The 22,892-nt window shown below is 39.2% G+C and overlaps 1 protein-coding gene across 1 annotated transcript in view; it reads left to right on the top strand.

Annotated features, from left to right (window-relative positions):
* LOC306879830 (exostosin-1-like) overlaps positions 1–22,892 on the top strand; it is a gene marked incomplete at both ends in the record, with an annotated part of 331,067 nt that overhangs the window by 278,208 nt on the left and 29,967 nt on the right. The window contains 3 exons of the mRNA XM_079433032.1: positions 8,854–8,986; positions 13,643–13,761; positions 15,985–16,080. Coding sequence (XP_079289158.1) covers positions 8,854–8,986; positions 13,643–13,761; positions 15,985–16,080 — 348 coding nt within the window. The remainder of the gene's footprint in view (positions 1–8,853; positions 8,987–13,642; positions 13,762–15,984; positions 16,081–22,892) is intronic.

Here is a 22,892-nt window from a genome sequence, read left to right as displayed (position 1 = left end):
CATCATAGTCCATACAGGTCATTTGTATAGTTAATGTTGATCATGTGTTTTTTTCTTGGCATATGCTTTGTTTTGTCTCTATCTCTCTCACACACTCACTCATTTCTTGTTCTCTCCATCTCTCTCACTCTCTGACATCTTCTATTTTCTTCAAAAGGTTTCATCATGAGTTGCTGTCACACATAAGAAGATGATACCTGCCATGATCAAACACACTTGGTCTTTTCCAGACCTCTCCAACCCACATAAAAATGCAGACGGATTTACACAAACATTCCCTTACTCCCTCACACATCTCTTTGAGAAGTTTCTCCCAGGGTACAGGCCAGCCTTGGTCAGCTAGATGGAATGGAAACTTTGTGCCGGGTTTCTGTATCTCTTCATCTCAGGAAGGTGTTGGACAAGTCTTTTAATAACAGGTCCAGACTGAGAACTGCCAGACGTCACTGCCAGAAATATGACTGACTATATATGTGTTCAGAAAGCAGACAGAGTAGAGCAGTATTTCTGCCAACTTCCCCAATATCACCAAAGTGATCAGAAACAGAGATACCGCTGTAATTTCTAAAACTGTGTACAGTAAAGCAGTGGAACTCTTTAAAACCAGATTTTACACTAGACATTAAACAATTACCCAAAACAGTATCAAAGCTGTCTGTAAATCGTAATTTACCCAAATTTCCTAAAAACTACCATGAAAAATAAATAAATAAAAAAATTACATGCAAATTGAATTTAAATTTTTATTTGTTTCATGTTCCCAGCGATTGAGGCCCAGGGGTGCCACTTAATTAAATTAAATAAAAAATTTATTAATTATAAACATATGAATTCAAAAATAAAAACTATTTAAATAAATACCACTTTCCAGATTAAATTGTAAATAAACTTACTATGTAAAATGTTTCATGCAGGGTTATTGTAGTTCCCTAAAAATAAAAATAAAACCACAAAAAGTTACTTGAAGTAAAATCTATTTTAACTGAAATAAACTTTTTTTTGTAATTACTTAATTTATTTCAGATAGTTGCCAAAGCAACATCTCTCAATTTTATTTTCAGACGTATTTATACAACCAAACTACTAAACTAAAATATAAAAATAAAACACTAATTCAAAATATTAATAAAACCAAAACGGTATCTCAAATACTAAAATAAGATACTAAAATAACACTGATTTTATTATTAGCATTTTGAGTTGTTTTTCCTGCTGACCATGGCAAGAATAGATTTGTGACTCATTTTTGTTGCAACTGACCAGTTGCAGGAACCATTGCAAAAAAGCATCTTAATTCAACCTCATTGAAAACGTCTCAGGTTACGCATGTAGCCATGGTTCCCCGAAGGGAACGAGACGCTGCGTCAGATACGCTTTGGGAACGCCTTCAGCGTGACTGTGCTCTGAATTATCTGTACAATCAGTCCAATGGAAGGGCGAGGCGTCACGGGCGGGTGACGTCACGACCAGGAAGCTTTAAAAGCATGTGAGGTGGAGCCGGCTTCAGCTTCTAAGAATGAAGCAAGCGCTGGCAGGGATGCCGGAGGAATGGCCTCGAGACGCAGCGTCTCGTTCCCTTCAGGGAACCATGGTTACATGCGTAACCTGAGATGTTCCCCTTCAGGAACTCGAGCTGCTTTGGGAACAAGACACCCATGCCGCCAGACTGACAAGTCCCTGTCTAGTGTGACTAGGACGAGAGGACAGAAGAGCCTGGAGCGGCTCGAATCTCGAGGTCATAAAACCTTACAAAAGTGAGGGGTGTGGACCACCCAGCAGCGTTGCAGATGTCCTGCATAGACACACCTGCTAGGAAGGCCTTGGAGGCCGCCACACCTCGGGTTGAGTGAGCTCTGACTCCCATCGGCGAGGGGAGCTGAGAGGACTCATAGGCAGTATTAATAGCATCCACTATCCAAGCTTCTGCTGGTCGGGCTCCCTGAAGGGAGGAGGACAGAAGGCCTGAAGTACGACGGGCTGTGGCATCACAGAGGGAACGTTAGGTACATACCCCGCTCAGGGGTAGAGAAAAACTTTGGCCATACCGGGCGCAAAGCCAAGATAGGCAGGGGCCACTGAAAGGGCCTGTAGATCACCAACTGTCTTTAGAGAGGAAATAGCCAGAAGGAAGGCAGTCTTAATGGTGAGGAGTCTGTCAGATATCTCCTCAATGGGCTCAAAGGGAGCCTTGCAAAGAGCCTTTAGTACCACAGCTAGGTCCCACGTGGGGACACGTGAACGTACCGGTGGCCTCAGCGCACCGCGGAGGAAATGTGTAACTGGGGGGTGTCTACAAACTGACTGACCACTGACAGGAACGTGGTAGGCCGCAATGGCCGCCACATACACCTTAATGGTGGAGTGGGTTAACCCTGCGGAGAGACGGGCCTGCAGGAACTCCAGAACTGTACCAATCGGGCAGTTAGCTGGGTCGAGCTGGCAACCTTCGCACCATGAAGTGAAGAGCTTCCACTTCAGGGCGTACAGTTTCCTCGTACGCACCATGAAGTGAAGAGCTTCCACTTCAGGGCGTACAGTTTCCTCGTAGAGGGATCTCTGGATTGGAGGATGGTCTCAGCAACCTCGGTTGAGAGACCGGAGGCTATGAGCTGTGCCCCCTCAGTGGCCACACCCACAGCTTCCACAGCTCCGGGCGAGGGTGGAAAATTGTGCCCCCCGCCTGTGAGAGGAGAACTCCCCTGACGGCACTCCCCTGACCATGGAGTGCCGTCGAGGAGAGAAAGCAGGTCCGAGAACCATACTCGGCCCGGCCAGAACGTTGCTACCAGAAGTAGACTGACCTCGTCCCGGCGCACTCTCGCCAGAACTCCCGGGAGCAGAGCGATAGAGGGAAAAGCGTACAGACGAAGCCTCGGCCAAGTCTGTACCATAGCATCCAGTCCTAGAGGAGCTGGAGGCGTCAGAGAGGACCAGAGGGGACATTGAACTGACACTATAGTCGCAAATAGGTCCACCTGTGCCTGGCCAAACACTCTCCATATCTGCTTCACCACCTCGGTGTGAAGCATCCATTCCACGGGCCTCGGCCCCTGTCTCGACAGAACGTCTGCTCCCACATAGAGATACCCAGGTATATGCACTGCTCTTAATGAGAGGAGTTTGCCCTGGGACCACACAAGGATCTGGTGCACCAGCTGGAGCGACGCATCCGTCGCTAGTGTTACACGGCAACAAGGAGCTCCCAACACCGGGCCCTGGGACAAGAACCAAGGTTTCCTCCACATGTCTAAGGCACGTATGCAACGTCTCATGACCTTGAAAGTGCGGAGTGGTTTTCCCCTCGGGGAGAACCCCTTGGTCTTGAGCCACCACTGTAGGGGTCTCATGTACAGCAGGCCAAAAGGTATCACGTTGGACGCAGCTGCCCTCAGACCCAGCAGTCTCTGAAGCTGATTGACAGTGAGTGACTGGCCTTCTCTTGACTGTGAGGATCGACTCGTTAGCAGGGGAAAGACGTGCCTGCATCGTGGTCGAATCCCACACCACGCCCAGATAAGTGGTCCTCTGTAATGGAGAAAGCACACTTTTCTTGGCGTTTAGTCTTTCATGTGGGCGAGAACGACATCTCGATGTCAAATCGCCAGCTGCTCCGATTGAGCTAGAATCAACCAATCGTTGATGTAAAAGTGCTGTATGAGAGTGCAAGGCCAACGGGAAAACCCCGATATTGGTACGCTTTGCCCCCAAAAGCAAACCTCAGGGACTTCCTGTGAGTGGGAAGGATGGAGACGTGGAAGTATGCATCTTTAGATCTAACGTGACAAACCAGTCCTCGGACTTGATCTGAGATACTTACCTGTTTCAGATTTGAGTATCTTGAACTTCAGTCTTCTGACTGAGCGGTTCAACTGATGTAGATCTAAAATGGGACGCAATCCTCCATCCTTCTTGGGAACTATGAGGTACTGCTGTAGAACCCGGACTCTCTTTCGTGCAGAGGGACCACCTCGATGGCCTCCTTCCTCAAGAGAGTACTCTACTTCTCGTTCCATTACCAGAGCCTGCTCAGGGCCCACCTGAGTGGGATTCACCCCAGTGAATTGAGGCAGAGGAGAACCAAACTGGATTCTGTAGCGTCTCACTACAGTATGCAGGACCCATGGAGACACATTTGGGAGTAGCCAAATAGTCTACTAAGGGAACCAGTCTCTCGAGACTGGCTTCTGGTGTACCCAGAGCGGCTATTTCGGTGTCCTGGAACGGCACACCGGCAGGAGACGGCCGAAATAGCTAGAGACCCCCAAAGGGGAGGCGAGCTTCTCAGTTCCGCTAGGTTTCCGGGCGGAAGTAACTCAGAGAAGCGCTCGCTGGAGACCACTGCGCCCTGGAACACTGGCAGGGTTGGGAGACCGATCTCCCGAGGGCACTGAGGAGAGACGGGCACCGTGTAATGCGATGTGCGCCGCTCTTCCCCAGAGGGGCCGGCCCTCAGAAGTCCTGGTTCATAGGCAGCAGGACGTTTTAGCCAAAGACTATCCAGCGAGAATGACGATCCGCAGATCCGCCTTCTGCTAGAAGCCTTTGGCCCGGGAGCGCGACTCTGACTCCAATATTATCGGGAGAACGAGAGGTGATGCTCCCTAAATGAGGAGCTGGACTACGGTTGGGGCTGCTCCGCCCAGCAGCCCCTGCTGATCACCTCAACCTCCTCAGAGGAAGAAAGGTAAAGCATCCAAGAGGCTCCTATATACACATATGTATGTGTATACATATATACACACCTAACTTCTCCTAGTTAGATTAAATACATAATTTAATTCCTCAAAAATTAAATGCAGAAAGACAACCAGATGAGTAAACACGGTCTGATATGAAAAGGATTCATAATAAGAATGAGAATGAAGTAATGCACACGGTCGCCTCGGCAGCGCGCGCTGCAACAGCGAGCTCTCACTAAAAAGGGGGAAGAACCACACCGCGGGCTTCCAGCCCCAAGCGAGAGTGCTAGATCTGGGGAATGCAGGTGGAGATAGGGCAGACCCGTCTCCAACCCATCCGCCAGATCCATGTTGCAATCCCCGCAATCTCACTCGCTGCCATGCCTCAGCAGTGGCGGACCGGAACCGCGAGATCTTACGGCGGGGAAAAGCACAATCAGCCCTTTATCTTAGAGCTGACAGCGCGAATATAATGATGTCGTCATTCATAATATGCTTGTGCAAACACTGCAGCTTTACAAAGCTCATCGACGTCTTTCACGTCCACCTCCTCGGAGGAAGACAGGCGGAGCGGAGCGTTGAGTCCTCTCTCTGGGGGAAGAAATCGCGGTGCGGGCTTCCAAAAACAGAGAGCGGACGCTGGATCTGATGATCCATGTGCGAGCCCCACGAGGGCAGCCGCCACTCTGCCTCGGCAGCTGCGGGGCCAGCACCCCGAGGAACAGTCGCAAAGGCTCCCTTCTCGAAGACAGCCCTCCAGGAGCGAAGCGTGTGTAGCGGAAGCCGCTCACAGTGTGAGCAGTCGGCTCCATCGAGAGCTTCGCGCCCAGGCAGACCACGCACAAACTGTGTGTATCCCCGCTCGTGATTGTAGCGAGAGCAGGGAGGAACACACAGCTTGAAGCGTGATCTGAGATCGCCCTTATGCTTTTATTTACTTGTGGCCTTGGACATAGTGCTTTATTTTGACAAACAACACCAAATAAGACTCACAAAACAAATATCGGACTGACAGATACACAGAGCGCTTGCTGAATGACAGAAAGCTGAAGCCAGTTCCACCTCACGTGCTTTTAAAGCTTCCTGGTCGTGACATCACCCGCCCGTGACGCCTCGCCCTTCCATTGGACTGATTGTACGGATAATTCAGAGCACGGTCACGCTGAAGGCGTTCCCAAAGCGTATCTGACACAGCTTGAGTTCCTGAAGGGGAACCCTGCGTCACATATTCTGGGACTATGAGTAAACAATATGTTTCCTGTCACTAAACAGACACTTTTCCATGCTGTGTATTTGTGGCCCCTGAGGCTGGTCTCTTTCCAGAGCTATCCTAATCCCTGCTTCTGTTCCGCTCGGAACGTTTTGAACAGAATGTCGGTGTGTGAAATTTCGAGCTCATTGTCTGGATTTGCCCTCCTTCTGACCGAACTGTAGTTCTTCATGTCAAAGACAATGCAAAGAGCATTTCTTCAGTTTGCTCACTCACTCATTCATTAATAAATAAATAAATACAAATTTTCTTCTAAAGAAATTATTTGCACCTCAGGCAAATGTTTAAAGTGATTGAGACTTAATTTATATCAATGGATTAGAAAAGCCTTTTATTCAATATAGAGGATGGGAGAAGGGTGCCATGATGAGATCACATGGCCAATGATACCTTGTAATTCAAACATGAAAATAATAATGCATTATGCCAACCTAGATAGCATCACCCTGGGTCCCTTGACAGGGTTTTTATATTATATTCCACTGGATTTGGTTTAAAGCTCTGTGACCAGCAAAAGTTTATTATTCTTATACCTTTTGCTCAGAACAAAATTTAAATATAATTGGCAGTAAGCTTCCAACAACGTATTCAATTTGTAAAAGCGGACTAGTGAGTTGTTTTACTGTTCAACGTGATGATGTTTAACTAACCTCTGTAGTCATTTGGCAGCAAAGGCCTGTTTCATGAAAAGTAAAGGCTTTGACACACACAAGTGTGGAAAATAAACTGTGAAAATATATTTAGCTTATGTTAATCATTGGACTTATTTTAGGCATATAACCCTTTCAAAAAATCATAGACTTCAGGGTGGTGGAGAAGTGCTAAAATGCTAACTTGTTTCCAGGTTTAGGCCTATAGGCCTATTTCTGCAAAGACTTGTAGTTAACAGTACATTGTTATGTCCATGCCATTCCATGTTGACAATTTACGTAATGAGTCCTTAAATACTTGTGCATGTGTGGTGTGAGTTTGTGTGAGTGCATTCAGAAATAAATGATACCTAATTAAACACGTAGATCAAATGCCCTCTCCGTGGACTTCCACTTCCTCTAGAACATATGCCACATTGAGTGGAATTCCCTGCTTCACAGAACAAGACCAATGAGATGCTTCGCTTTCTGCGAGGTTTTGACAAAATCATACACTTCACGTAAAGCACATTAAAACATGTAAAGGCGCAGAGATACACAGACACACTGACATTAGACTGTAGTTGATCCTAATTGGCCTCAGGGCACAAAAGGGTGTGTGTGTGTGCGTGTGTGTTATACAGGTTATTTTTGGTCTAAAGATCTCTAGCACCCCGTTGTGATGATTGTGATTAATTAGTGTTGTAATAAAACAAGATTAATGTATTTAATTTGAGTAATTAGGCCTGTGTGCATACTGTTGAGAATTTTGTATGCATTGCCTTCAAAGACTGACAGAGATGGTCTGCCAAGTTGTTTTTTTTTTTTTTTTAGGCATAATCATAAGAAAAATTAAAGTTTTTATATATATATATTAGGAAACCCCGTTTTCGCCACAAAAAAAAAAGGTAATTACTAATTATCTCACAATTTTGACTTTTTTTTCACAATTGAAAGTTTATATCTCACAATTCGGACTTTCTTTTTCAGAATTGCAACTTTATATCTCACAGTTCTGAGAAAACAATTATAGTTGTGAGTTCATATCATGCAATTCTGAGTAAACTCACGTAAAAAAAAAAAAGTGACATAAAAAGTCGCAATTATACATTGGCGGAAACGGGCTTCCAAAATCAATGTATCTATCAATCCATCCATCCATCCATCCTTTTCCACTTTACAATCCTTTTTTCCTACTTACAATACTGTCACATATGTTTGAATTGGTAAATGTATTAGCTATAATGAACTAACGATAAACAATATTTGGCTAATGTTAATTTCTACAAGTACTAGTAGATTTTTTACCATTTAACTACATTTAACAAATGTTAATTAACAATGAAAACTAGTGTATTTCTAAACTAACATTAAATTAAGCATGAACAGTTTGAATAAACAGTATAAAAATATGAACGAACAAAATAAAAAAACCTTCTAAAACATGTCAAAATATTGAATTTGTTTGCCTGCATGTCATGTGACCATTAGCCAATATCAGAGAACCATAAAATTATTGAATGTCTCTGGGTAACCAGAGGCTACTTACCTGTAAAATATACATGTGTATATATATATATATATATATATAGATGTACATATATTACTATTTATTTTATACAGATAAAAAAACAGTCTGTATTAAATAAATTGCAAAATTTATAAACTTTATAAAACATATTTAAGTAAGCATAAAATTAAATACATGGAATAATATTTTAGTTTTTCTTAAAAGATAAATATGAAGGAGTCCATATTTTATTTGACAAAAATGCAATCTAGAATCTAAATCTAGCATTTTTCAAAGCACTGATCAGATTGTTTAAACCTCACTCATTAGTTTGTTTTTATGTGTTTATAGGAATTAAAATGCCTGTGATTGCACACAGCATTTATACGCTGACAGAAACTGGCTGTCATTGGTTCCAAGGTTTAACCACAGCTAAAACATTTATTTGAATAGAGCTTTTCACGGTACCATTTCAAAGCAGTTTTCAGAAAATGTTTCTACATTACAATTAAGAGTGATCTATTTATCGGAGGTGACTGTGTCAAAGTAATGTCCATATGGCAGAAATGTACAGTTCTAAGATGATACAACTCATGCGGTTAATGTATGCCATGTGTTCACTTAAGCACAAACAATGAGCACATTGAGAAAAAATTTTGACACATTGAGAGCACTCACAATCAGTATGTTTCATGATTAGTTCATTGCAGCATCCATGCTAATTGTGACTTGGAAATAATATTGATGTATATATTGTTTTCACAGATTATCCACGACAGGATACGGACACACATGTCTCGAAGCAGGTTGATGTGGAATTCTTTGCCTGGAGGACTCTACGCACTTCCTGAGTTCTCCAGCGACCTCACCCTCTTCCCCTTCTACTACTCGACACTCGGTGAGCGTGTGCGTGCGTGTGTGTGTGAGTGTGTGCGTCTCTTCACCACCTTCAGCTCAATGCTGTAAAACTTTGTTGCAGTGAAAATGAAATCATAACTCAGATAGATGTTGGTTCCCCTCCAAGCAGTGTGTGTGTGTCGGTAGTGGATCGTGAACATATGTGTCAGCCATATTCCTTCCTAAACTCGGCCTGTATGTGTTTGCATGAACATATAGGGGTCTGTAGCGGATTTGTCCCTGGGCTTCACATGTCAGCAGTAAATCTGTGTTGCAGGAGTGATAGATGGTCTATACTCTGCTGTCACAGGCGTTGTTAGTCTCACTTTCCATAATTTTGATGACAGGGCAGTTTAGACTTCCTGTCCGTGGCCATAACTTGAGGGAACTTCAGCGTGGCGTGATATACAGCGTGATTCACTCAGCCAGGGCAACACTATAAACCCGGCTACCTGTGATACATGCTGTTTATTAGGCAATGAGATGTCATCCAACATGACCAGTAGACTGGACCGATGGCTTGTTGTGTCCCTGTCTTCCTTGAAACAGTCATTTGAAAATATTTCAGATGTTGTGGCTTGCATACATAATGACGTTCTGTACACAGCTCAGACAAATCTTCTGGTTTGTTTTGAATTGTTTTTAAAGGAATAGCTCACCAAAAACTTAAATTTTTACCTACCCTCAAGCCATCCAGGATATAAATGAGTTTGTGTCTTTATCGAAACATATCTGGACAAATTTAGCATTACTTCAAGAACCATTTGCAAGTGAACGTGGGGACTTCACCGCGCTCCTGTTTGGACTCTCATTCTGATGGCACCCATTCAATGCAGAGGTTCCACTGGTGAGCAAGTGATGTAATGCTAAAGTTCTCCAAATCTGTTAAGATGAAGAAACAAACCCTACATATTGGATGGTCTGAGTGTGAGTAAATTTTCTTACTTGCAGATTAAAGCATCTGCTTAGAAAAAATAGTACTAAATGTTGACAATAAATGTTATTAAATTTTTTTTTTAAATAAATAAAAAGCTGGATTCAGTCCTTCAAAAACCTCAGGAACTGAATAGTTTTGTATATATAAAGAATATGCATCAGTGCAAACTAAATGTAATTTTTCAGGCACTTAAATGCATGTTGGTTGCAATTAAATTAAAATGTATTATAGTTTAATGGATATTAAATGCTATTAGCTGATCCTTACTGGGCTTTTTTAGACCCACTTAATTTGGACTACAAGTTTGTATGATATTTCATAATTACTGTCTTCTGTAGTCTTTGAAATATGGTTACTGACAAAAGAACTGACAAGCCTGTATGGTAACCTAAAGTTTAATTTACTGTTTAATATGTAAAAAAAAAAAAAATAAATAAAAAAATTAAATAAAAAATATATATATATATATATATATATATATATATATATATATATATATATATATATATATATATATATATATATATATATATATATATATATACATATATACATATATACATATGTTTTGTTTTTGTTTTTTTATAAAAAATACAATCAATTACTTTGCATGTGCTTTAGTATATTTGTCATCACATAAAAATAAATGCACTTCTTTAAAACACAGCAAAATATGATTAAAACATAATGATTTAACTTAAATAATCATAAGCATGTTTTTAAAACATGCTGTCTTTAAGTACACTTAAGTGGCCTTGGATTTACATTTACATTTTATCCAAAGCGTTTTAAAAATGAGGACAATGGAAGCAATCTAAATCAATAAAAAAGCAATAATATGCAAGTGCTATTACAAGTCTCAGTTAGCCTAACGCAGTACACGTGGCAAGGTGTTTTTTTATATATATAATATATAAAAAGAAAACAGATAGAATAGAAAAAGAATAGAGCAAGCTAGTGTTAGAGGCCTTTTTTGTTAACTGTATAATAAATAAAAAGAAAACAAATAGATAGAATGCAAAAAGAATAGAGAAGCTAGTGATCTTGGTTTGTTTTTCTTTTAAAGAAAACAAGCAGTAAATGAACAGAGTGCAAGTCTAAAAGGGGCAAGTTTTTTTTTTTTAAGAATAGAATTAGAATAGAGAGTTCTAGAGTTAGAGGGTCAAATAAAGATGGAAGAGATGTGTTTTTAGCCATTTCTTGAAGATGGCTGAGGATTCAGCTGCTCGGATAGAGTTGAGCAGTCAAGTCAAGTCAAGTCGCCTTTATTTATATAGTGCTTTTAAAAATGTTAATTGTGTCAAAGCAACTGCACAATATCAAAAAAGGAAAATAGTGTGTCAATAATGTAAAATGAAAAGATTAAAAAAAAGATTTTCAGTTAAAGGCATTTCATTATTGAATTCAGTGATGTCATCATCCAGCTCAGTTCAGTTTAAATAGTGTCTTTGCAATGAAGTCGACGATATTGCTGGAAATGAAGTGTCCCCAACTAAGCAAGCCAGAGGCGACAGCGGCAAGGAACCAAAATTCCATCGGTGACAGAATGGAGAAAAAAACCTTGGGAGAAACCAGGCTCAGTCGGGGGGCCAGTTCTCCTCTGGCAGGTCATTCCACCAGCAGGGAACGGTTCATTTAAAAGTCTGTGAAAGCGATTTTGTGCTTGTTTGGGATGGCACAATAAAGCAACGTTCACTTGTGGAACGCAAGCTGCTAAATGGCACATATGTCTGAAGTAGTGAATTTAGGTTAAGGGGTGCAGAGCCAGTGGTGGTTTTGTAGGCAAACATTAATGCCTTGAATTTTATGCGAGCAGCTATTGGTAGCCAGTGCAAATTAATAAACAGAGGTGTGACGTGCATTCTTTTCAGCTCATTAAAAATTAATCTTGCAGCCACGTTCTGGATTAATTGTAAAGGTTTGACAGAACTGGCTGGAAGGCCTGCCAAGAGAGCACTGCAATAGTCCAGCCTGGACAGAACAAGAGCTTGTGAAACATGTTCCAAAAAAAAGTGCCTGATCTTCCTGATGTTGAATAAAGCAAATCTGCAGGACCGGGCAGTTTTTGCAATGTGGTCTGAGAAAGTCAGCTGATCATCAATCACACCTCCAAGGTTTCTGGATGTTTTTGAAGGAGTGCTATGGTTTGTGTTATGATTGATGTGCTGGATGGTGAAATTGTGATGAAACAATGGGTTTGATGGAACCACAAGCAATTCTGTCTTGGCAATGTTGAGTGGAGAAATGTCTGTTAGACAAGTTGAGATGCGAGCAGCTATCATCAGATCATCAGGATCGAATGTGAGGTAGAGTTGAGTGTCATCATCATAGCAGTGATATGAAAAGCCATGTTTCTGAATGATAGAACCTAGTGATGCAATGTAAACAGAGAAGAGAAGTGGTCCAAGAACTGAGCCCTGAGGCACCCCAGTAGCTAGATGTTGCGACTTGGACACCTCACCTCTCCAAGATACCTTGTAGGAACTACCTGAGAGATAAGACTCAAATCACTTGAGTGCGGTTCCTTAGATGCCCTTTGCCAGTAGGGTTGACAGGAGGATCTGGTGGTTAACCGTGTCAAAAGCAGCAGACAGATCTAGCAAGATCAGTATTGAAGATTTGGAATCCGCTCTGGCCAGTCTTAGTCTTATTTATTTATTTATTGAGTATACTATACTAGTACATTTTGAGAGCATATTCAATACAATTAAGTGCACTTTTTCACAAGAGGTATCATCTAACTGTATAATTATAGTTTTAATGAAGTATGTAACTTTATTGATATTGTTTTATTTTTATAACAAAAATGTGCTAATTTTAATATTTTGTCTTTTTTAGTAACTGTGATCCTTAATAGTTTAATAGTAGAGAATGTTTCATTTTCTGAATCTGCCTCTGTCTGTCTTTGTGTGTGTGTGTGTGTGTGTGTGTGTGTCAACTGTGAACCAAATTGCCTCTTATGACTAACTGTACTTCCAGATGTGACCACAATTGGTGAATAGGCCATTAACATGACTTTCAAATAATATGTTTTAAAATCAGACCAAAAGTGCATGTGGATTTGCTTGTTTGTAGTTCTGTGTATTTGTGTGTGGTTTGTTTCTGTGTGGTCTGAGTGTGTGGCCTTGTTTGTTCTTGTGTTTCACACAGTGTGTGTGTGTTAGCATGTTCTTGTTTTGTTGAGTTTTACAGAGTCTGAATCCCTGCAGAGAGGAAATAGGGATAATAGATGTTCTGGCGAAGCGTAATTACTGTCACTGTGATATATTAAGAACTTCTCTTTTGTTTTACAGCCTAATCAGAAAAGTTTCACAGCTTTGATCAATTCATTTTACTAGTTTTATCCTCTCTTTTTCTCTTTTGTTCTTTGTAGTAACCTTTATTGTGATGTAATAGAGACTTAATGTAGCTGTCATGTTTCTGGAGTCGCAGTAGCAAACGTAGATAAATGAAGCGAATCCCTGCGGAGGAACAAAGATAAACAGGTGCTCTCTTTGAACGGCTGCCATAAAGCAAACTGATACAAATGCAGAGAGATGTTACACACCGGAGGCTGATGCCGCTGAAGACTGATTTCATAAAGGCTAATCTGCCGTTCGCAGTGTGCGAAAACTGCATTTTTATGTGCTCCATGATTTAAGCAAAGAAATTCACCAGCAAATACAGACTGTCCAAAAGCACTAAAGTCATTTCTGCTATCCACGTTTGTGATTTCTGCAGGTAAGAGTCCGTCTCAGGAGTTTACAACCATCATTCAAGCGGTCACACCTCTACAGTCCCAACAGCAGCCTATATTCAAACTAATCCATGCAGTCGCCAAGTCCAAGTTCTGTGCGCAGGTGAGAATATGAGAGCATATGAGACACAATGACAACGCTTCCATTATTATCTATGCTGCAAGTGTACATCATATGTCACACTACTCAGCCTGTTTTCTATACAGAAGCTAGGCATTGTTTAAAAATGGCATTGTCTAGCTTGTACCTATTTGAACAATGCCTGAAACTTGGTATTACGAGCACTCCCTGTGTCTATTTACCTCTTTAAGATGAATCGCATGATGTATTCCCCAATTGTAAGTCGCTTTGGATAAAAGTGTCTGCTAAATGAATAAATGTAAATGTAAATGTACTGTAAATGTATCAGGTGAATGGCCATTCACACTGCCAGCGATTGTTTGCTGGAGGTCGCATTGTTGGTTAGAGTTCTTGCTTTATCGGCGTCCTGTACAATTGGCTATATTAAATTACAAATGAGATGCATCACTGGTAAAAAAAATAAGAATAACTCTCAAAAAAAAAGGAAAGAAAGAAAATAAATTCTGTCTTCATTTACTCACTCTCAAATCATTTCAAACCTGTGACTTTTTTCTTCTTTAAAACATGTTCAGTAGGGTGCTTTTGAAGGAAAATGAATTAAATAAATCACTCAGATGAAATTTCATAATATAACTTGTTTGCATGATATTTCACAATATTATGCAACATAATATTCATAGTAATATTAAATAATTAATAATAATATCATAATATTATTGCTTCTGTTGTCATCATTTGTAAGTCGCTTTGAATAAAAGCATCTCCTAAATGACTAAATGTAAAGGTAAATAATATTTTGAGTCATTTGACAGCTTTTTGTGAGGAAAAGGCCAAAGTATTATTATTTTTGCTGGAAATCGTCAGTGTAGCTCTCAAATCCCATTTCCCCGATTTGAATATGTGCATGTTCACAATTTGATGCATCAAGAGAATTACAAGACATCAGTCAATAACAAATAAATGTTATGGTGCCTTTTGTCATTTGAAGTTGACCACCTCTTGGTCCTCATTCACTTTCATTTTATGTTAATCAGAGGCTTGAACATTTTGCTAAGCTTCTCCTTTTAATGCACCACCAAAGCAGTGTTACTTTAGAATCACTGATTTACTATTATAGTTTTTGTTAATATTTTACGATATGACTATTTTATAAATTTTTATTTATTCATTTAAATTTATTCAGTTTTAGTTATTTTAGTACACCAAGTGAAAATAAATGGAATTAATTCATTTGTTATTTATGTATTTCAGTTAACTTTTATTTCAACGTTTGTTTATTTGTTTGTTTTATCTAACAATAACAGGGTACCAAATATATAAAATCATAGGTTTGGAACAATATGAGACTGAGTAGGTGATTTTCCATTTTGGATGTGCTATTCCTTTTACTTTCTGGAGGGAAAGTGTCGGTATATTAATTGCAGCCCTGGCTAATGCATCATATCATGAACAAGATTAATGATTATCAATGCATGAATCAAACTCATTTAGAATGCCCATGATTTTTGACATGGTTTTCCACACATCATTTTTTATTATGTCCCTGTATGTGGGCAGCAACAAATCATGTAAAACTAGTCAAACATCTGGCTGTGCAAAACTAACATACACTCAGTCTGGCCGAGGTATCTGACAAGTGACAGATCATATTAGCTTCACTATCTGTGTTCCTAATGGGTCACTGCTTCTTTGCATAAAGTTTCTATACTTTAAACAACTTCTTGTCAGCTGACATTGCATCGGTTCAGTTTATATTAGAGAATTACTAAATTGAATAATATTCAGATCATGTATTACCTTGTTTAAAAATGTACACTTTTGCATACAAAAATGAATGTAATGTCTTTGAACACTTAATTGCACGTCATTACATGTAAATGAAAACATATTGCAATGTATGACACACGTGCAGTTTTTTTTTTTTTTTTTAAGATTTGAAGTGCACATCAAATACAGTTAACCACACTTTTTTCAGAAGAGTTAACATTAGACTGTCTGCAAATGCCCTTACTTAACACAGTTACTAAAAATGAGAAGTCTCTTGATAATTTCTAGTTTGTTGTAAATTATTCTAGTGGCTTCGCCACTTTTTTCAGGACTAATAAATGAGAATGGGATCTGTTGAGAAATTTTGCATGTGGGCTGTAATAATTCAAAACTGGTTGCAGTCTAACACTGAATACTCATGTTTTGCATGTGTATGGAAATGTGCAGTGCAGCTCATGTGTTTTAATGTGGTTTCAGATTTTAGTACTGTGGAACTGTGAGAAGCCTCCACCACCTAGAAACAAGTGGCCCTCCATCACAACACCCTTCTCCATCATTGAGGGCAAAAGAAAGGTGAGATGGGACATGGGAGAAAGATCATGAAACGAATAGAAGAACTGCATGTTGGATATTTTGTGATTCTAGAATTAAAATAATAAATTATTTTCAAATTCCCCAAGCAAGGTTTTGTCATATTTACTTAACTTCCAGGGACACATTTGTACATAAAGTACAGGTAAGTGAAGTTAGACTCAAACTTTTCGGTGGGAAGGAAACAGAAAAATGCATAACAGGACAGATGTCTCCATTTAAAACCTCTAAAATGATTTGAAATAAATTGTGTGTGTGTATGTGTGATATCTGCACAGCTGTGTGTGGGTGGTTATGTGAATATTCTGATCTTATCATTAGCACCTTTCAGACTTTGTCTGCTCACCGTCATCCCTCTTTGCACGTTTTACTCATTTACATCTTGTCATGTGTTCTTTGCAGACAGTTAGCCTGAGCAACTTAATGTGATAGATTACTCTGTCTCCTCACTTATCCTTTAGTTGTTTTATCTCATATCTCAAAATATAGCTATTTAGGGTTTTTAAACAGAGTCGATGGAAAATGTGAGGAAAAAAAAGATCTTAGGAGAACAATTATGTTTAACTCGATATTTTTGTGAAGTTATCACATTTGGGTGTTAACTATGAGCGCATTTACAGTAGATTTGTGAATTTTTAGAAAAGTCACGTAAAACACTCTCGAAAGGTCCAACAGTTAACATACGTGCAGCACAGGAGAATTCCAGGTTTTCTATATATACTGATCTGACATAACATTTAAACTACTGACAAAATAATTCCAACTGCACCTGTCAAGGGGTGGAATATATTAAGCAGCAAGTAAATAGTCCGTTCTTGAATTTCATGTGTTGGAAGTGGGAAGAGTGGGTGAAATAAAAAGATCTTTGACAAGGGCCAAATAATGATGGCTAGACAACTGGGTCAGAGCATCTAATGGCATGTCTTTTGGGATGTTCCCCATATGCAGTGGTTAGTACCTGTCAAACGAACCGTTTTATTACGAACCGTAACTAGGGTCATGAACACCCAAAACTCATTAGCCACATTTCCACTGTTGGGCCAAAAGCGAGCGTCTTAGTGCGTGCCAGGGCCAGCCGTTTTTCCACTGTCACTTCTGGGGCTTGATCATGCCTCTTCGGGGCTTCTTCATGGCCAAAAGCCAGGGATTTTTGGCCCGTCGAATACCTTTGTCCAAAGCGGGCCAACACAGGCTTGAAGAGTGGTATTGAACAAGGCGGAATTGATCCCAGCTGCTCATTTCACATGTTTTCATATCAAGCATTAACATTCGTTACATCACTTAAATATATATGTGGGAATTTGGGAGGCGTTTTGTATTCCTGTCATCACAATTAAACGGAGCAGCTGTGACTGAAAAAGTCTCTTTTTATGTAAAATAATGATATATATCAGTTTGATTTAGCATGCTGACACAAATTAATAAATTACTTATTACTTAGAAATTAATTATTATCATAAATCATTGGTTTATAAAACATTGATGCTGAAGTCTGTATTAAGTCTTTATGTAAGGACCAAACGTCCATTTTTGTTAAGTTTGTTTTACGATATAGTTTACAGTGGGTTTTACAGTAGCGCTGGTCCAACAGTGGAAGCGGTGTGAGGTTATTGACCCTGTCCGGCTTGTTATTAGCCCTGGCTCACGCTGACCTGACAGTGGAAAAGGGGCTATTGATGCAAATGGGGAGCGAAAGTCTGTCTGGTCCAATCACACAGAAGAACTACTGTAGAGCTACTGTTGTTCAAATTGCTGAAGAGCTGAAGATTATATGGATGTTAATTTGACATGCCCCACCCACCTAATGATTGTTGCAGACAACAAACAGATTGTTGTCCTTAATGGCAGTGGTGCTCCCTGATAGCAGTGGCCTCTTACAGCAAGATATGCATCCTCCTGCCACACTGCAAATATTGTTTAGGAACATGACAAAGAGTTTAAGGTGTTGCCTTGGCCACCAAATTCCCAGATCTCAGTCCGATTGAGCATCTATGGCTTCTGCTCCTGGAGATCTATCATCCTGCAGACTTCAGTTCCAACTCAATTAAACACACCTGTCTGTAATTATCAAGTAAGCTGGTTCAGGTGTGTTTGATTGAGGTTAGAATTGAAATCTGCAGGACTCTTGCTCATCAGGAGCAGGGTTGGAGACCCCTGATCTATGGGATGTGCTGAACCAACAAATCCCATCCATGGAGGCCCCACCAAGCAACTTACATGGACTTAAAGTATGGGTCTCCAACCCTGCTTCTGGAGAGCTACCATCCTGTAGATTTCAGTTCCAACCCCACTCAAGCACACTTGAACCAGCTAATTCAATTACAGGCAGGTGAATTGGAGCAGGGCTGGAAATGAAGTCTGCAGTGTGGTACAGTAGCTCTTTTAGCTGTTGCAAAAAGCAGCATATGCTGGTTATGTATGTTTTAAAGCATGGCAGTTGGTTTAAGCTGGTCCTTAGTTGGTCCTGAGCAGGAGCTAATTACTCAAGACCAGCTTAAACCAGCTAATGACCAACTACTGTACTTCAAAACATACATAACCAGCATATGCTGATTTTTTTTTTTTTTTTTTTTTTGACAGTGTAGGAGAAGGGTTAGAAATCCCACACTTAAAAGATCTTCTGCTAATGCCTTGGTGCCAGATACCACAGGACATGATTAGAGGTCTTGTGGAGTCCATGCCTTAATGCATCAGAGCTGTTTTGGCAGCATGAAGATGTTGCCAAAACAGCATGAAGATGCCCCCAACCCACACACACACACAGTAAAACAGATATATATCAGTGCACCGCCTTATTACTGTTAACACTCACTGATTTCATTATTTAGTTGCTATGCTTCAGACTGTTTCCACATTAAGTGGGGCATGGAGCACATCCAAAATAATCACAGCACCCCATAATTTCACACAGCAAAGCATTGTTTTGTGAGCAGATTTCTCATAAATCAACCTGACAGTTTGTTATTGTACTGTGCCTTAAAAACACACTGATAGGGATGAGTATCTCAGTAAAGCCTATGATAATTCAACTACACTTATCTAGAGAATAAATGTAAGTTGGTTTGTAGGTATGTCATATTAGGCACTGTATTCTATTTGTTGCTCATTGGTCAACATCCAAATAAAAATATAACATTTTCAAACTGATTATCAAATGCAGGTTTACTAAAGCCTGTTATATATTGTAAGGTGGTTCTATCAGCTCTGCATGTCTGCCATAGCAACCGTAATAATCTATGCATATGTTACCTTGGAGATGCACTATTTCTTCAGTATATATGAAGAGAATAAATAAACCTTCAGGCATGATGTAAATAAAAATGTTACCTAGATATACATATATGAGGTATCTGTATGTTTCCTAAACACTTCTACCATCCTTTTCACAAACATCTGTTAATGTTTACTGGGTTAGTGGCATTGGATCTCTGAAAGCTAGTTAGAATCATATCTGTTATTGAACTATTTCCAGCCACTAAAATAACATGCAAAAACACATTCCTGGACAGAATGGACTGAAAAATTGGACCAGACATTATGCTGATACTAGTCAAAATTCTGGCTATGGGATACTAAGCTGTATCAAGTCAGACACAATAAATAATAAATGCCAAAGGGGAAAGTTCAAGGTTCATCTAGACCACTTAAAATGCCTGTCCATTGGGGAACTGTAAAGGTTTGATACACAAACACATTAATGACCCAACATAACAATTTATCATCTCAAGAGATTCATTATGAGACTGACATTTCAATTATCATCATCATGACAGGCAGATCTGAGGATCATTCATCAAGATGCTAACAGCTTTTTGAATGTGCATTAATGAATTTGCCTCCATATACAGGATTCATGCAGTATGCGCTTTTTGGAAGTTGCGTTGGAAGATTTGGATGATATAAATCCAACTATTTGTTTCTTTGTGAAAAATTGAAAATGTGTAAAAACAAACAAAAAAAAAAGTTACTTCAATCCAAGCACCTTAAGTTCAGCTAAAACATTAATTCAGATATATTATATAAAATTTTAATATAATGTACAGGTACTAGAAATGCTTTTCAGTGTAAGCATCATAACAGTATATGTACATACATTAATATAGTATGTACTAATTTGATTATTATTTATTAATTATAGGTCAGGCTTAAAATGCAACCAGACATTTTATATAGTACATAAGTACGTAAGATGTATAGGGCCTAAAATTAACACTCGCCAAGTGCCAAATGCGAGTAAAAATCGGTGTTGGCGAGTATTTTGTATTAACAGTCTCAGTCACCAGTTGGCGGGTAAAACTTTTACGAAATATAAAAATGCAATGTAGTGAGAACAACAGCCAGTTTTTAAAGAGATTCGCTGTGTCTGACGTAAGTGAATAAAATAATATTTTCCGAAGACAAGATCATCGTGATGCTGTTCTGTCATAAGCGACAAGAGCGAATCAAATAATAGGATACAAACGGGCTGATAAGAGCAGTGTGATGGCCAACTTGTCTCTAGACACGCTTCTAATAACTTTTACCTGAGAAGATATTGCTGCTTCATTTCGGAATATTAACTTTTCCCTTCTATATCCTTCATAACCTGAAATTGAACATACCTGGGGTTACGCTGCCTAAACAGTGCAGTAAAGTAGGCTACAGTTTGAAAGGCTGCTCTTTCGGCTGAACACGTACGCTTTAGACAACGCACCAGTAGCGCTTCAACAGACAAAAACACACACATTTATGTCAAAATATGCGATTTTGGTGAGTTTCATGTAATCGTAGTCTTAAATGAGTTATAAAGTCTTAAATGACCGTAAAGAGTTTGGAGAAAATAGGGTATGTGTCAGATTCATGTCATGTGCATCAGGTTTTGAAAAGACAGCACTGCTTTTAAAGTAAAACCTGCTGAAGTCTGTCATTGATGTAAATCAAAAGAAAAAGAGAAATCACTCGACTGCTCTAGATGCTGATGAACTTTTTTAGCTTGAATAAAGATTAATCTGTATAGTTTATGCATATACAATTTATAGTTTATGTGAATATTTCAGAGCCTATTAAATGTAAAAAATAATGGCTTTGATGAATTTGAGGGAAAATGCATTTAATAGAGACACCAGGAGCAGTATTGGTATTAATACTTCATTAATAATAGGCTACTTAGTAAATAGATGCCATTAAAAGCATATTTTAAAATATACTATCTTTGCTGTTTCTTCATTAATTTGGCGGTTCAGTGTGAAATTATGACAATATGAATATGCGATTAATCATGATTAATTACAGAAAAATGTGTGATTTGTTTTTTTTTATTGATTGACAGACAGCACTTGTTAACCTTTTATAGATTTTAGATTTCAATTTAATGTCTAATTTTATAGGTCCCCCCAGAAAGAGATCAGGACGGGGACGGCCCCCACCCTCTTGGCCCCCTTCAAATTTTCTGTTTGATAATCTGGCCCTCAAATGAAGCTACTGTAACTGAGTGCCCTGATCTAATCCTTTAACATGGGTGCGGGGAAAATATGTGCCACAAACGGGGTTTGTTAAAAAAATTTAAAAAGATCAATCAAAAAATCTGTTTTTTTTTAGTAAAGGACAAATTAAAAAACTTTTTTTTTAAAGTTAAAAAATATATTTTCAGTCATTGTAGTAGTAATAACTTCCTGTTTTTGCAAAAATTTTATCACGTCACCGACCATTGGCAGGTGTGGCAAAAAGTTACAGTAATATTGTAAGGTAAGGAATTACTTTTAAATAACAGTAACAAGTAATCTGTAATGTATTACAGTTAGGAAGTAACTTGCACAACACTGCCAATGAGGTCAGGCGCAAAAATAACTGAAAGATAATATATATATATATATATTATCCAACTTTCTATCCACCCGACAAAGGTTGAAGAGTAATTTTGGCATAATTCTAGTCCAAGTTTTTTATTTGGTGATATAACTGGTAATAATAATTACAAACACAGATTTCAAAACCATATAGATCAGAAAAACGCACACAGTCCAGAGCTCTAAATAAAATGCAGCTACTTACTTTGAAAGGAGTGTGAATTAATGTGTCAAACAAGTGTGAAATAGATAATCAAAGTTTTCATCAAAAACCATTTGTCAAAATTAAATCATACTGTGACTAATAAGCTATCAAACGGCACATCCAAATCATAACACGCTTTTATCTGAGTCCTGATTAAGATAAATTGGAGTTGTTTAATACTGAGATAAAAGCTTAACAGAGAGGCATGAACTTGGTTTTCACTAGAAGTGCAATCTATAGAGGTCATGATAGGGAGAGAGTTATTGTGTGTGTGAGGGTTTGTGTGTGTGTGTGTGTGTGTGTGTGTGTGTGTGAGAGAGAGAGAGAGAGGGAGAGAAGTCCTGTGGCATCTTATTGAGGTTTGATGTCATGAACAGAAAGACAGACAAGGTAGACAAGACAGATTGTGGGATAATGAAGTGCATTTGCTGATGCACAGTTTATTTATGTGCTATCTAGGTTGTTTTATATGGAAGTTTGTTTCTGCCAAAGAATAAAAATATATATAAAAGGTAGGGCAAACAGGGCAAATTAGTGCGAGAGTGCCATTCCAAAACAGCGCTGATGGGCGTGGAAATTTCTGCGGGTGATTTACTGACAATGTGCAAATTCAAGAACACAGACGCAACATCTTATTTACAAATCGATCAATTGCAAAATTAACATGGTCGCAAATAAGCAGAGCCAATGCAAATCAGGTGTGGGTGATCTACTTACAACACAGGCGCAAAATAATTTAAGACATGCTTGTTTAGGTGTTAAAT

This window comes from Barbus barbus (assembly GCF_936440315.1).
Source record: "Barbus barbus genome assembly, chromosome: 14".
NCBI classification, from domain to species: Eukaryota; Metazoa; Chordata; class Actinopteri; order Cypriniformes; family Cyprinidae; genus Barbus; species Barbus barbus.
The sequence above is the reverse complement of the archived record's forward strand: the minus strand, read 5'-3'. Positions and strand labels throughout refer to the sequence as shown.